Raw genomic sequence first — 13,973 nt, forward strand, 5'->3', positions numbered from 1 at the left:
TTGTGGAGTTTATTTTCTTACCTAATTTTTTTATTCATGGTTTATCAGATCATGGCTACAGTGGAGGACTTTAATTAATTGCACTTTACCAAGGACCTTCAAATACAAGTGTGTTACACGGGAGGAATGGGATAAGGATGATGATGTCTAACAGGGTTTATACTCTTTGCGTCTACCCGTGTAAATAGCTATAAATAGTCTCAATCTCCAAAATTGTATTAAATTTTACGTGATTAAATTAAAATATTCGATTTTCTAAAGTAAGTAAATATTCTAAAGTAAGATTTTAAAACGTTCAACTCAATCTGGTTCAATCAAGCTCACTGTTTTGTCTGAGGTGTCAATAAATCAACCTATCATTTGTCAATGTCAAGTCTCAATCAAAGCAATAAAATTAAAGTCGTAAATTTTATTTTTTCAAAAAGTACTTGCGATTTAGGACATATTTTAAAAGTTTCAACATAAATTTAATAGCACCATCATTATTTAATTCATCATTATTATGTAAAAAACAGAGGAACTAAGGCAGCTCTATTCAGCCCTTGAAAATGGATGGTGGAGACAGGATCTTAGTCGCTGCGGGCCTTACAGCTGCTGTTGTCGTTGGAGCTTTCGTATTATGGGGACCGGGAGGTGCTCCGAAGGTTCGGAAGCGTCGTGGACAGATTGCAGGTCTACAGAACATGGGCAGGACCTGTTTTCTGAATACATTGCTCCAGGCCCTTGCAGCGTGCCCCACCTTCATTGAATGGTTGAAGAGATATGCCAAAGCCAATTCTCACAACAGTATGATTACGACTCTGTACACTGTTATTGAAGGTACAGTTTTATTCATTCAAATGTAAACTAGCATACAATATAAACAACAAACACACAAAATAATGTAACAGGTTAATGAGCTATTCACCAAGTTTTAAGGCAACATTCATGCTTGTATTTGCTCTGTTTGTTTTGTTATTCAAATCACTTTGTATTGTTACAAGAGAGTTTACTAGTTGTTTAAATGTTGGTAACTTTTCATTACAAATACACACTTGAGTTTTACTACTTATTCCAACAGCAAGATACAGTGAAATGAAAATTAAAATAAGATGAAATAAAAATTGTCTTCACTGTGCAAACTGCTATACATATGCTGCAAATAATTTTATTAAAATTTGTAGACAAAAGATACAATCAAGACTAAACCAATAATAATAAAATACAATCCACCAATAAAAGTAATAAAGTTAAACTTAGGATTTATTTTTTACAAATTTGGTTGTTCCTTTATTACAATTTTTTATGACTGTAAAGGATATCACACTGAAATAGGGTAGGTGGACCAGTACCTACATGCCTTACTGCTGTTTTTCTGCTGCTCATTTTTCATTGAAATTCCAATTGCATGTGAAAATCGGTTATCTGTTATCAGTCAAACTGAAATGTATAATTGCTTAGTAGTAATAATAAGTAGTACAAATCAACTTGACACACCCTCCCACCATTTTTAAAGGTAGACTCTGATGAAAGGTAGATTCTGATGCTAAGGACATATGATGCAGCAGTTCCAATAGTATAAATTTCAACACCATATCTACAGTTTCAGATTGATGTCCAGGCAGAATTATATAAGATCTTCTGGGTTTACAGTTGTAAATGGAACTCACGAATCAGCACGAGGCACTCCAGTCTGTCCACTTGGAGTACTGCAGTCTCTCAGGGCAGCTGGCTGGGTGGTGCCAGCTGACCAGCAGGATGCACATGAGTTGCTGCATGTACTACTTACTTGTATCGAGGAAGAAACAGCAGCTATGGCTAGAAAGGTAATTTGATTGTGTTTATAACAATAAGAACCATCTAGTCATTGATTAGAGTCTAAATGCAAACTTCACTCATACTATTTACTACTTGAAATCCATCAAAATGTCATTAGAATGTATAATTTCTTCTCAAACAGCCAGGTTGTTTATCGGACGCCTTAGGTTTGGGAGGAGGCCGTGCGTGGTCAGCTCTAGCTTCGCCTGCATCACCACCGGCAGCCCCTGCCACTCCATCATTATTAACTCGTCCTGCATCAGCAGCTCCCGGGGATGAACCTGACTTAGCTGATCCGGGTAAATAATATTTTGGTATGGGCTGCCATGTCCAAACACAATATTTTAGATTTGTTGTGATTATGCAGTGCAATTCAACATTACCATTCTAAATCATTCTAAAAGCTTGAGGCAAGGCTCATTTGCCAACTGCCTATAAATTGAGGGTTGTAGTAAATAGTACTTCTAAACTAAAGTAACTTTAACAGTCTGAAGCAAATTCAGAAGGTAATTTTGTATGTATTGTAGTTTCTTGTACTAGACTGAGGGTCTCAAATATTTCGAACTCAATGTGAAGAAAGCAGCACTCGTCTATAAAAGCTAGTGAATGTAGCTGTATTTGTTTAGGCGACGCGTATTTGTTATTTGATAGACGATTTCAATATTGTAAAATTGTTATGTTATAATTACTTATTGTAATATGAATATTTAAAAAAATAATAATATTTAAAATAAAAATAAAAATCAAATATTTAAAAAAAAAAAAAAAAAAAAAAAACATGCCCGCTGAGTTTCTTGCCAATTCTTCTCAGGACGGAGGCTAATTCTTGTGAATTGGCGGTAATTCTTTTGACGTTCAACAAGTATGTACTTTCATTTATGTTGAATAAAACTTTTTTGATTTGATTTGATTTGATTTGATTTGATTGAGTGAGTCGAAGTGAGTGTTTTTGTCAAAATTAAAAAAATAAATTGTATGGAGCTGTTTTTAAATTTTGGCTTTTGAAATAAGAGTTGCACTCTGAGTATGGGTACTTTGCACAATCATTCATCACAGTGAAACATTTGCAGCAGAATTTAAACGTGCCACGTACATATATACTATATGAGTGATTCATTCCCAGAGCCGAACCCTGGTCCCTTGGTCCGCAAGGGTGTATCCCGTTCGTTCTGCCAGCTGAGCTCCGTGGGGCGGCGCTGGGCGTGCCCCGCCCCCGCGCGCCCTGCCCCCTCGCCCCCTTTCCGCGGGACTCTCGCCTCCAGACTGCACTGTACGGTCTGCTCCACCAAGGTATACAGACATGTAGACATGTAGGACAAAACTGCCGGTGCATTCATGTCAAGTGATGCAGTTAAGCTGGTGTTCCGATCCCACAGACAGGCACTAATTTTTCGTTCATTCATTCAATCAAGAAATAAAAATCGTTGAATTTCCTCACAAAATTTCGTAACTAAACCATTCTACTTATTACTGTTCTGATTTACCAATGACTTGCATGTTCCGGGTGGGAGCTGCTAACATATGACGTCATTTGGGTTTTACATAGTACAAAAAATTGTGATTTATTTTTAGTTTCTGTTGGATGTGCTTGCAGAGTCCGATCCGTTACGACAAATTCGACAGCGTCTCGTTGTCCCTGGACAGCGCCGGCGCCGGGTTCAGCGGGACCTACAGTCTGGCAGGTTTGTGCCGATCCAGTAATGAATAGTATAAAAATATGATACTAGGCGAACTGTAAGAAATCGTAGGTAGGTTAAACAAACCCCTCGCACATATGTACGTTCACTTTGACGTGACCTAAAGTCAATACTGTAAGCGGATACTATATAATGTTTCGTTACTGCAGGTTTACTCCGGGCGTTCACAGCCCCGGAGATGGTGAACGGCGTGGAATGCGCGAAGTGCTCGGCCTCCTCCCCCGCCGCCCCCGCCCCCACCCCCGCACACACCAAGCACATCCGGACGGTCAGCTTCGGCAAGGTACCCGTCGCTCGACACACTACTACAACTCTATTAAATTAAACGAAATATAACAATCTATACTAATATTATAAAGAGGAAAGATTTGTTTGTTTGTTTGTTTCGAATAGGCTCCGAAACTACTGGACCGATTTGAAAAATTCTTTTTCCATTAGAAGCCGACATTGTCCCTGATGAACATAGGCTACTTTTTAAAAAAAAAAAAAAATTTTTTTTTTGTTTCATGTGTGTTTTAATGTTTCCGAAGCGAAGCGAGGGCGGGTCGCTAGTATTGTATAAACTAAAGCATAAATATCTAGTTAAGAGTTAATTAATAGAGCTCCGCCCCTGGCATTGCTGATGTCCATGGGCGACGGTAACCATTCACCATCAAGTGAGTCTTATGCTGTCTGCCTTCAAAGGCAACAAATAACCAACATACCTAAAGTAACGAATATATTACAATGGCAACTTATCATCAGCGTAGATGAAGTATTCGGTTTGCCTTCCTGCCCTCGTTCCGTGCGCCAGGGAACGCCTAGTTTTATCGAATGACGCAGACACAGCCCACTGAGTTTCTCGCCGGATCTTCTCAGTGGGTCGCGTTTCCGATCCGGTGGTAGATTCTGCGAAGCACGGCTCTTGCTAGGGTTCGTGTTAGCCACCTCATCAGGTTTGAGCTCCGTAAGCTCCCCTAATAGTTAAGGTTATACTGACATAGCCTCTCAAGGCTCTCAGCTTAGGTAGGGGAAAAAAAATGTGTGCTCTCGATGGTGTGCAAATAATAAATGCATCGCTTTGTGCGGCAGTTGCCCCCTTGCCTGTGCATGCAAGTGTCCCGCGTGCAGTGGGCTGGCGGACGGCTCAACAAGCGCGCCGAACACGTCGCCTTCCCAGAGACGCTCTCCATGGCGCCCTACGCCACCCTGCATCAGCCCAAGGTCAGCTCCTGTACATTACTCAACAATAATACAGTAATACTTACTGAAATTGTGTATATATGCACTTAATATTTAGAATTTCGCGCTAAGCTCAAGTGACTGTCAATTCGCCTTCGCCGGAATGCTCATATTCTTTCTTTGCTCTATACTGTTCTCTTTAATCCTTTTCTTTTTTTTATTGCCTGGATGTGTGGACGAGCTCACAGCCCACCTGGTGTTAAGTGGTTACTGGAACCCATAGACATCTACAACGTAAATGCGCCACACACCTTGAGATATAAGTTCTAAGGTCTCAGTATAGTTACAACGGCTGCCCCACCCTTCAAACCGAAACGCATTACTGCTTCACGGCAGAAATAGGCGGGGCGGTGGTACCTACCAATGCGGACTCACAAGAGGTCCAACCACCAGTAATTACGCAAATTATAATTTTGCTGGTTTGATTTTTATTACACGATGTTATTCCTTTACCGTGGCAGTCAATCGTGAACAATTGATAAGTACGTATTTCATTAGAAAAATTGGTACCTGCGGGATTCGAACACTGTTGCATCGCATATATACGAATGCACCGGACGTCTTATCCTTTAGGCCACGACGACTTTTTTTCTTACTTATCTCAAAAGACGCTTTGAGTTTATCCATGATACACCATATCCCTGAGATCATCGGAAAACATGCAATTCATGATGCCAGTGCATTCGACAAGGTTTTACGATCATTCCTTCACTGTTCAAAGTATTCGTTTGTGGAACGCTCTCCCGAATGTATACGGCATGTTGAAACATTAAATTCGTTCAAACGCCTCATTAATATAAAACTTAATAATAGATATTCACTAAAACATAACGTCCCTGTTTTAAAAACTAGTTTGATTATCTTCTTCAAATGTGACAGGATTTTAAATCCAGCATAATGTTCCAGAACGAGCTCATGTCCCTGGTGGGCGAAGGGCGCCTCCGCAGCGGCCTCAGCGTGTGGAACGCGCGCGGGGGCGGGGCGGGCGCGCGCGGGGGGGACGCCGCCCCCTACACGCTGGTGGCCGTGGTGGTGCACGTGGGGGGCGCGCGCTCCGGACACTTCGCCACCTACAGGAGGGGGAACGGGTTTGAAGCTAAACGGTGAATACTTTGTTATTTAAATATTGCTGTCTCGTAACACACAGCGTCTCCGGGCAATCCAGCTCGGGACATTCGGAGGAAGTGACACTTGGATTAAAATGACAATTTCCCCTAAACCGTCTCATATGTCTGCTTCACAACACTTTAGAGCAGTTCTAGTGCCAACCCGGACGGGATGACGTGCGCTCGCTCTTCCACTTGCCGTGCCACTCATTAATATTCATCTTCAACTTTCAGTGGCGCGATCCCTTAAATTCATCAAGTGAATTAAAATCATTCAACCTTCATCCTCATTGTAACAATATTAGTGAGTTCATTGACCCATTTACAGTGTGCTTAGTGCGAGTTTCTTAACGTTCTCGATAGCGTAAAAGTTAACCCAATTTTGTATGCAGTTGGAACAGCGCCCCTAGCGGCAAACGTACGCAAACGATCCCATTCAATAAAAATATGAGCTAATTTTTACACTATGGAGAAAGTTAAAAAACTCGCACTAAGCACACAGAGCTCGTCAATCAATCAATATTCCAAAGTTTTGAAGATTGAGAAATATTGTAGAAGGACCATGTAGCTATAGAGTAGCTATCCTGGCAGGGTCGCCATGTGGTGTGGTCTGGTCACGATGGATTAGAAGAGAGTAAATAATACGCCCATTGAGTTAGAAGGTCCGGTTTATTGTGTCAAAAGGTGATTTAGTTACAAGACAGTAAGACAGTAGTGCTGAAGAAGCACTTTAAATAAGGCTGTATACATACTTGAATGCTTACACACTACAGATGGCAGTATTTAGTGATACATTAGGTAGCGCTGTTTCTCTTTCTCCCAACGTTGTTTACCTCTTGTTGAGTGAGTGGTGTATGAAGGCGGCAGTGTTGGCGCGCAGGTGGTGGTACACGTCGGACACGCTGGTGCACGAGGTGTCCCTGCAGGAGGTGCTCCGCTGCTCGGCCTACATGCTCTTCTACGAGCGGGAGAGACAGGACACTCAGCACTTCTGAGCGTCGGCTGCCGCGCGACCTACAACTGTGGGTAGTCGGAAAAATGCGATGTCTTTTTGTTAGATTATCTCACTGTAAGATCGATTACTTTATTTCAATTTATGCTTTAACAATACTATTGTAACGTTTGCAATTTCTACAGAAAGTACGTGGGTCCTAAAAAAAATTTTGGATATTATGGCCTGGCAACGAGACCTTTAAGCCAATTAAGTGGGTCGAAACTTATTTCAAAAGTCAATGTCTTCAAAAATAATTACATTTCAAATTACGCTTTCTTGTGTTTTTCACAAACGTCAACCGACACGAGTTGTCATTTCTGTAACGAGAATATGCCATTCGCATACAATTCATGAACATTAGAAAACAATCAAAATGTCAGTGACTCTTGAAATTAGGTTCAAAATGAAGTATGTAATAAGAATACTTAACAGTATTACAATGAATGTGGTTGTGACAAAAAAAGGAATTATAAAATGAGATTTTAACTCAAATGCTTGTTTGACCCGTCGGCTTTATGCTAATCTTAATCTAAAAAATCGCAAGTTGAAATTTCAAACTTCCACAAATAGTGCGAGCGAGAGGCTAGTTGTGTGCTCACAGTATGTAGGTAATGCAACAAGGACATCGTGTGTAAAGGATGTATGACTGACACATTGTATTTTTCTTAAAAGTATAAGTACACAATTTGCTGTAAACCTACGCGCACATACTTATATGAACGTTGCGTGCGATTTATCTCTTCAAAAATCGTATGTTCGTTGTGGTAATTAAGCGTGGACTGTATTTATTGTTTTGAGATATTTATTGTACCTTTATATGACAAATTAATATAAGAAAAATATAAAATTTAATCGTTGCTCTTGGCGGCTGGATTTGAAATAGAATTGGTATAAGGGCGGACGTCGCCCGCTGACATTTTTGCTTTCAGAAACTGAACATATTGATTGATACGAATTAGTAGGTAGGAAACAATCCACCATTGAATGTAGGTTTGTGATGTGAACCTACCTCAACGACCCTGATCACCAAGAGCTATCAGAAGTCCAGCTCTCCACCCGCGGAAGCCTCAGCAATCAACTTCTTTCATTTCTATTCCTTCCGTTGTTATTGTATCGTCTTCGGAAGACTTCGGCACTATATTGAAAATACATCACGACTTTATTGTATAAGATGGCGTTTAATTTAAATTTCCTTGAATAACTCATGCAGATTTAAGTAAATATAAAATAATACTTTTTTGTTTAATATTATAATCGTTACTCTTTATATTTTGCAGTTAATAAATAATGATTAAACTATATTAAATAATTATTGATTCGTTTACCAATTTAAGCATGAATACTGAAAGTTTTAGCAAGTTTATTTCTGTACGCACCAAAACCAACAACGTAGAGCGAAGGAAAAGACGCACAGCGTGGGCTTTATCAAGAAAGCAAAAGAAGCTTAGAACAATGCAATCTTTGACACATGGCATGTTTTACAATATTGACATCTATAATACAATTTATTTATTGATTCTTAATTTATTAAAATATTCCTACCCAAATACAATTTGTGTTGTTTAATTATACTCGTATTTGTTATGTGTACAGCGTGGCTAAAGTTTGTAATGTTTGTGCCTAAATGAGCTGTTCTGTTGTTTAAAAAAGTTTATTACAAGCGGCCATATTTTAGCATGTTTAAGGTTTATAAGTTGGCGGTAAATTATCCTATTGTAAGCTGGATTAAATTATTAAAATTATGTTTTAAATATTAAGAATAAATAATTTGGTGGTATATTATTATATAACCGGACCCAAACAAAAGAAAACAGCGGACTATTTTAATGGTATAAATTAGTTTGTTGATTTTTTAAAGATCTACAATAATTTAGTTTGAACTTTGTTGAAAATCTGGTAGCCCTCTGGATTGTATAGTTCAGAATGCAATGCCTCTGAAAAAATACAGACCTATTATAGTACATATACGTAAAAAAGTTTACCGGTCATTTTAAAGTTTTAAAATTTAATTGCATTTTTATTTGAGGTATACTTAATTTAGCGATACTGGCTAAATTTCTGGATATTTATTATCATAATTAGTTACATAATGTTATATTTTATTGTTTCACAGTTCAATCTCTAGGTAACCCAATAAAAATGTATTGATTCGTCTATGAACATTGAGGCTATTTATAAATCCGCTAGTTTAAATACCAAAGATTTTTTATAACGGCATACCTATGCAGTGAAAAATGTGTTTCATTTTACATATCTCTTGTGACTGGTTGAAAAGAAAACGTAAATTCCAAGATATGTGAAAAAAATCGACCTTTTGACCAACATTCGTGCCGTTCCTTCCGTCAATCGAATAAGAATAATTGTTAAATTGTTCTTTGATGTGTTGATACAGGTTACCTGCAGATTAAACACTGATTTCGAGATAATTGTAGAGGATAATTGTTTCAGTAATTTTCAGGGGATTTTAGTTCGCTTTATTAAGTTATTACATCCTTGTAATTATTATTATTATTGTTAGATAATTAACTTTGTTTTTAAGTCACATAAAACATCACACCTCTTCGGGACTATAAAGAAAAAAAAAATCTTGGTTCCACAGGTTTTTCTTTTACTCTTTTATCCTAATATGATAGTGAAATGTTAATTCTTGAATACGTAATTTTCTTTTATGCGTTGTATGATGTACTTCCAGTGCAACGAATGTGGCAAATGTAGATAGGTATGAGAGTGTATTGTATTAAAAATAAATGGTATAGTATATTATTTAGCGGTTTTATTTGAACATATTTTCATCTACAAAATTTAATATTACAAAAAATCTTATAAAACCACAGTCACCTGTGGCACACTATACGTCACTAAAACAAAATTAATTCATAGGTTTATATAATCACGCCCAAGCAATCGTGACGGGCTCATAATTTAAGTACCTATTTTGCTTGTTATCTCCATTATTATTTCCGAGTTTGTAAATCTTATTTAAAGTATTATCATCAAATTTGATAAGCAGAAAATTAAGAAACTTAAATGTTTCTTGATTAAATTTCAAAAATTTAGTGCTGCGCGCGCATGAAGTCGTTCTTATACCAAATATCCAGCAGCTTTAGATTTTTCTTCAATTGTCAATTGTCTCATGATTGGTTATCGGCGCTCGTAGACATTACAAAGAGTTCTTGTACCTTGAGACATAAGGCAAATGTCAATTATAGGCCCTACCCTCATCTTTAGTTCAGAATGTGCATGGTTCCTAGTAAAATAAACAGTATGGTGATATCTATACAACTGACACATACATAATGTGACTGTTTTGCTCTGAAATCATAGTCCAATAATGGTTACAATTGATTAAGAGACAGTGGTGGTGATTGAGAATGATTAGATATTAATATAGTAATTCATGCAATAGATGCAGTGTGGCATTCATTATGAATTGTGATGATTATGAGCCATAGTATATAATGATGAGCAGGTAGTATCCTTAGCTAGTAGCCCTTTCTGCACCAAATATTTTTAGTTTTTTTTTCTTTAACACTACTATTATTATATTTATTATTATTAATAAAGAAATATTATATTTATTACTGAGTTGTAGTATCAAGGCGCCAAGGTACTAGAACTCTAAGCCATTAATAATAAACTATGAAATGATAATTATTCAGAAGAACTACTTTACTAAAAAGCATTTTTTTATGAATATTTATTATTTTAAATATCTTTAAACAAGGTCAATGACTCATTGGTACTCATTATGCAATCTGTCCAACAGAAGTACAAAATCGTGTTATCAGTATTCACAAACAAGTAAATCAAATTGAGTTTTGGTAATCCAAAACAATAGCACAGAACTTATAATGTAATATTTATTAAACATAAGATTTATTTCACAGTTCAATGTTATGACATACTGTCAATGAGCGATGCTCTCATTGTAGATGTGATTGCAGTCGGTTTAGCATCATTTAATTTGAAAACACTCTCAATAACAGAAATCTCAGTTGACGTTGTGTCCAGTCCGCAGAATGCACACCAATCGTTGACCACCATTCCAGCAGCTACGACATCACTGCCTCTGTTAACTGTTCCGGCAACTAAGGGCACTTGGAGTAGCGAAGAGAGTTCATCCTGGTCCTGTATATTTGTCTTCGGGTGTACCAGCCCTCCTCGGTTGCTCAATGCAGTGTAAGAACCAACAAGTACGTTTCCCGCTATTGTTTGTCTGAATACTTCCACGTTTAATGTGTCGGCTAATATTTCTTCTGTGTCTTTGTCTAAGTCAGGATGTACAAGTGCTACATAGTCGTTACAGGCTATGACGTTACCGAGGGCACTAAGCCGTTCCTCCACGCGTTGTAATTTCACGTTCTCCGGCAGACTGTTTCTAATGTGTTGTAATTCTGTGTCCGTGGTCGAAGATGGAACTAAGAGACCGTTCTTGTTCCCTACGGTCATTCTACCGATGATTCGGCAGCCTCCAACACTCGCATGTATCACTGGGATGGTCTCCGCTAATTCAGCTTCGAACACGCTGTAAAAATTCTCCGAACCTCCAATCGCGACAAGGCAGTATGTGTTTGTTAATTTACTGAACACTCCCACTTCATTATTATTTTCAAATTGAACGCGAACCGCCATGATTTTGGTTTTTCGTTTAACCTTTTCCCTTATTATGTATTTCACAATATGATGCGATTCTTCACGTGGGTTGCGAAAAACACAAGCGTCTAAATGAAATTGGATTTGTTTGACAAATTGATTTTTTAATGTCTGACAGTCGAGTCCAGTGTTGCCATAAATTTTCTGTGGGTCACTGATATCAGACAAGATATATTATTTCAATAGAATAGGTATGATAATTCTGTGTTTAGTTTTATGTGTATAGTTTACAAATATTACCAAATCACTATTAGGCCACAGACGGCCAGCCTCGCGCAGACCCCCGCCAGCGCCTGTGTGCGAAACCCATGAAGCGCCCGCGCGCCCCCTATTTTTACGAATCTTCATGTTTCAATGTATTTTTTATTATTATTTGTTAATTTTGACTTATTGTTTTGACGTAAACATTGGGAAACTTGTACTTAAATGTTTTGTTATTTACAAGGTATATCTTACACCTATTGTAACTCTTTATATAACGAATACAAAGAATACTAGGCTGCACTAAAAGTATCGGGAATGGAATATTTCCACTTCTTGTCATATTAAAATCTTTTTAATTGAAAACTCCTTAGTTTTAAAAATCGAATACCATTTATTTATTTAAAAAAAGATTCTCGGTCTTGTCACGAGGTTTTGTCAAACTTGTTTAGTCGTTGAGAAAATGGAATTGACTCGAGAAAATTCAAGACCGATGATTTATTATGACTTTCGAAGTGGTTTAACACAAAAACAGTGTGTTGACCGGATGATTTCTGCATTTGGTGATGAAGCCTCATCCAAAACCACAATTTATCGCTGGTTTGCTGAGTTTCAACGTGGACGTGTCAAGCTCAGTGATGATCCCCGTCAAGGTCGTCCAAAAACTGCAGTCACCCAAGAAAACGTTGATGCTGTGCGTAAGCTGATTGAGGAAGATCGACATGTGACATACCGCGAAATTCAGGCAACTTTAGACATTGGCATGAGTCAAATACAAATAATCTTGCATGAACAATTAGGTGTAAAAAAGTTGTTTTCCCGATGGATACCGCATTCGCTCTGTGAAGAGCAAAAAGCGGCTCGCGTTACTTGGTGCGTCAGAACTCTCGAAAGATTCCACGCAGGATCCTCAAATGCTGTATACAACATTGTATCAGGTGACGAATCCTGGATATACGCGTACGAACCCGAAACAAAAAACCAGTCACGAGTTTGGGTGTTCGAAAATGAGTTAAAGCCAACAAAAATTGTTCGTTCACGGAGTGTTGCAAAAAAAATGGTGGCCACGTTTGTCTCCAAAACAGGCCATGTTACGACTATTCCTCTTGAGGGACAAAGAATGGTTAATACAGAATGGTATGCTAGCATTTGTTTGCCACAGGTCGTTTCTGAACTCCGTAAAGAGAACTGCTACCGCCGCATCATCCTCCCTCACGACAATGCGAGTTCTCACACCGCGCACTGAACAAAAGAGTTTTTAGAGCAAGAAAACATAGAATTATTAGACCATCCGCCGTACAGCCCCGACCTAAGCCCTAATGATTTCTATACTTTCCCTAAAATAAAGAATAAATTGCGTGGACAGAGATTTTCATCACCTGATGGACGCCTACAAAACGGCCGTTTTGGAGACCCCAACTTCCGAATGGAATGGTTGCTTCAATGATTGGTTCCATTGTATGGAAAAATGTGTCAAATTTCGCGGAGAATACTTCGAAAAGCAATAAATACATTTTTAAATAGTAATGTTGTGTCACTTCGTTAATTCCCGAAATTTTCAGTGCCGCCCTCGTATTTTGTTGTTTAGGTAAGTGGAACCTATATAATTTCGGTGGCGGCGCGGCGCACAGTGGGTCGATTCTATGATTTTAGTGACTTAGGGACCAACTTTGTTTTTTTATATTTTTTTTTATGTAGATAGATAGAGCTCGTTAATCTCAATAATAATTGTTTTGGGCAAAAATTACAAAAACTTTATAGTTTGGTCAGAAAAATGTGTTTTGTGATTTTTTTGTATGGAGCGGGTCACATTAAATTAAATTCCTGCTAAGTACCGCGAGGTCCCGCTTTGAAACTTTATTTTCCTTATACCTTGTCTAGTCTACTATCATTTGATGCTATGAACATGTGCATAAAGTTGCAACTCTGCCAAATAAATGGATCGAAAAAAATTAATAAATACATAGAATAAAAACCTTTATATTTTTTTTCGTAAGTGCTTTTAAGTTAAATTTGATATGGATTAGTAAGTAAAAGCACGTAATTACATAATACCTAACAACAATACATTTAGTAGGTCTCTAATTATGCAATCTCTCTAAATATTATATATTTTGTTTCACCTTTCGATCTTTGGGTCAGAAGACGAAAGAAGATTGTGTAAAATATCCTCATTAGTCGACGTTCTACTTCTCATTCTTGAATAACATCTCTCTGTATATTTCCGAAAATCTTTATTGCGAGCTTCCGCTGCCTCTTCCGAGAGTTTACCTATACGAATGGCACCAAAGTTCTTCATTATTA

General features: G+C 37.9%; 2 protein-coding genes across 3 annotated transcripts; one reads left to right on the forward strand and one right to left on the reverse strand.

The window, feature by feature from the left end:
* Nucleotides 1-327: 327 nt before the first annotated feature.
* On the forward strand, nt 328-9,578 carry LOC101745026 (ubiquitin carboxyl-terminal hydrolase 30 homolog). Of its 2 annotated transcripts, none has more exons than XM_038012555.2 (9): nt 328-819; nt 1,633-1,805; nt 1,940-2,096; nt 2,921-3,087; nt 3,392-3,479; nt 3,644-3,777; nt 4,566-4,697; nt 5,622-5,818; nt 6,702-9,578. In XM_038012555.2, exons 1-9 carry the CDS (start codon nt 549-551, stop codon nt 6,814-6,816), a joined length of 1,434 nt encoding a protein of 477 aa, XP_037868483.2. In that variant the 5' UTR covers nt 328-548; the 3' UTR covers nt 6,817-9,578. The 2 variants fall into 2 exon arrangements, with proteins under 2 accessions (XP_037868483.2, XP_062525889.1); XM_062669905.1 differs by having other exon boundaries at nt 338-819; nt 3,370-3,479; nt 6,702-6,843.
* A 926-nt stretch (nt 9,579-10,504) lies between these two features.
* On the reverse strand, nt 10,505-11,513 carry LOC733105 (eukaryotic translation initiation factor 6). Its single transcript, NM_001047052.1, is given in 1 exon segment — nt 10,505-11,513. A coding segment is annotated over 1 exon segment (738 nt). The 5' UTR covers nt 11,448-11,513; the 3' UTR covers nt 10,505-10,709.
* Nucleotides 11,514-13,973: the final 2,460 nt, after the last annotated feature.

The sequence above is a fragment of the Bombyx mori genome, chromosome 8 (genome assembly GCF_030269925.1).
Source record: "Bombyx mori chromosome 8, ASM3026992v2".
In the NCBI taxonomy this organism is placed as follows: domain Eukaryota; kingdom Metazoa; phylum Arthropoda; class Insecta; order Lepidoptera; family Bombycidae; genus Bombyx; species Bombyx mori.

Coding starts and splice junctions, on each gene's coding strand:
- LOC101745026 (XM_038012555.2), top strand. CDS start 549: ATGGATGGTGGAGACAGGATCTTAGTCGCTGCGGGCCTTACAGCTGCT. Junction 2,097..2,920: donor ACCTGACTTAGCTGATCCGG/GTAAATAATATT, acceptor ATTCATTCCCAG/AGCCGAACCCTGGTCCCTTG. Junction 3,088..3,391: donor GTACGGTCTGCTCCACCAAG/GTATACAGACAT, acceptor ATGTGCTTGCAG/AGTCCGATCCGTTACGACAA.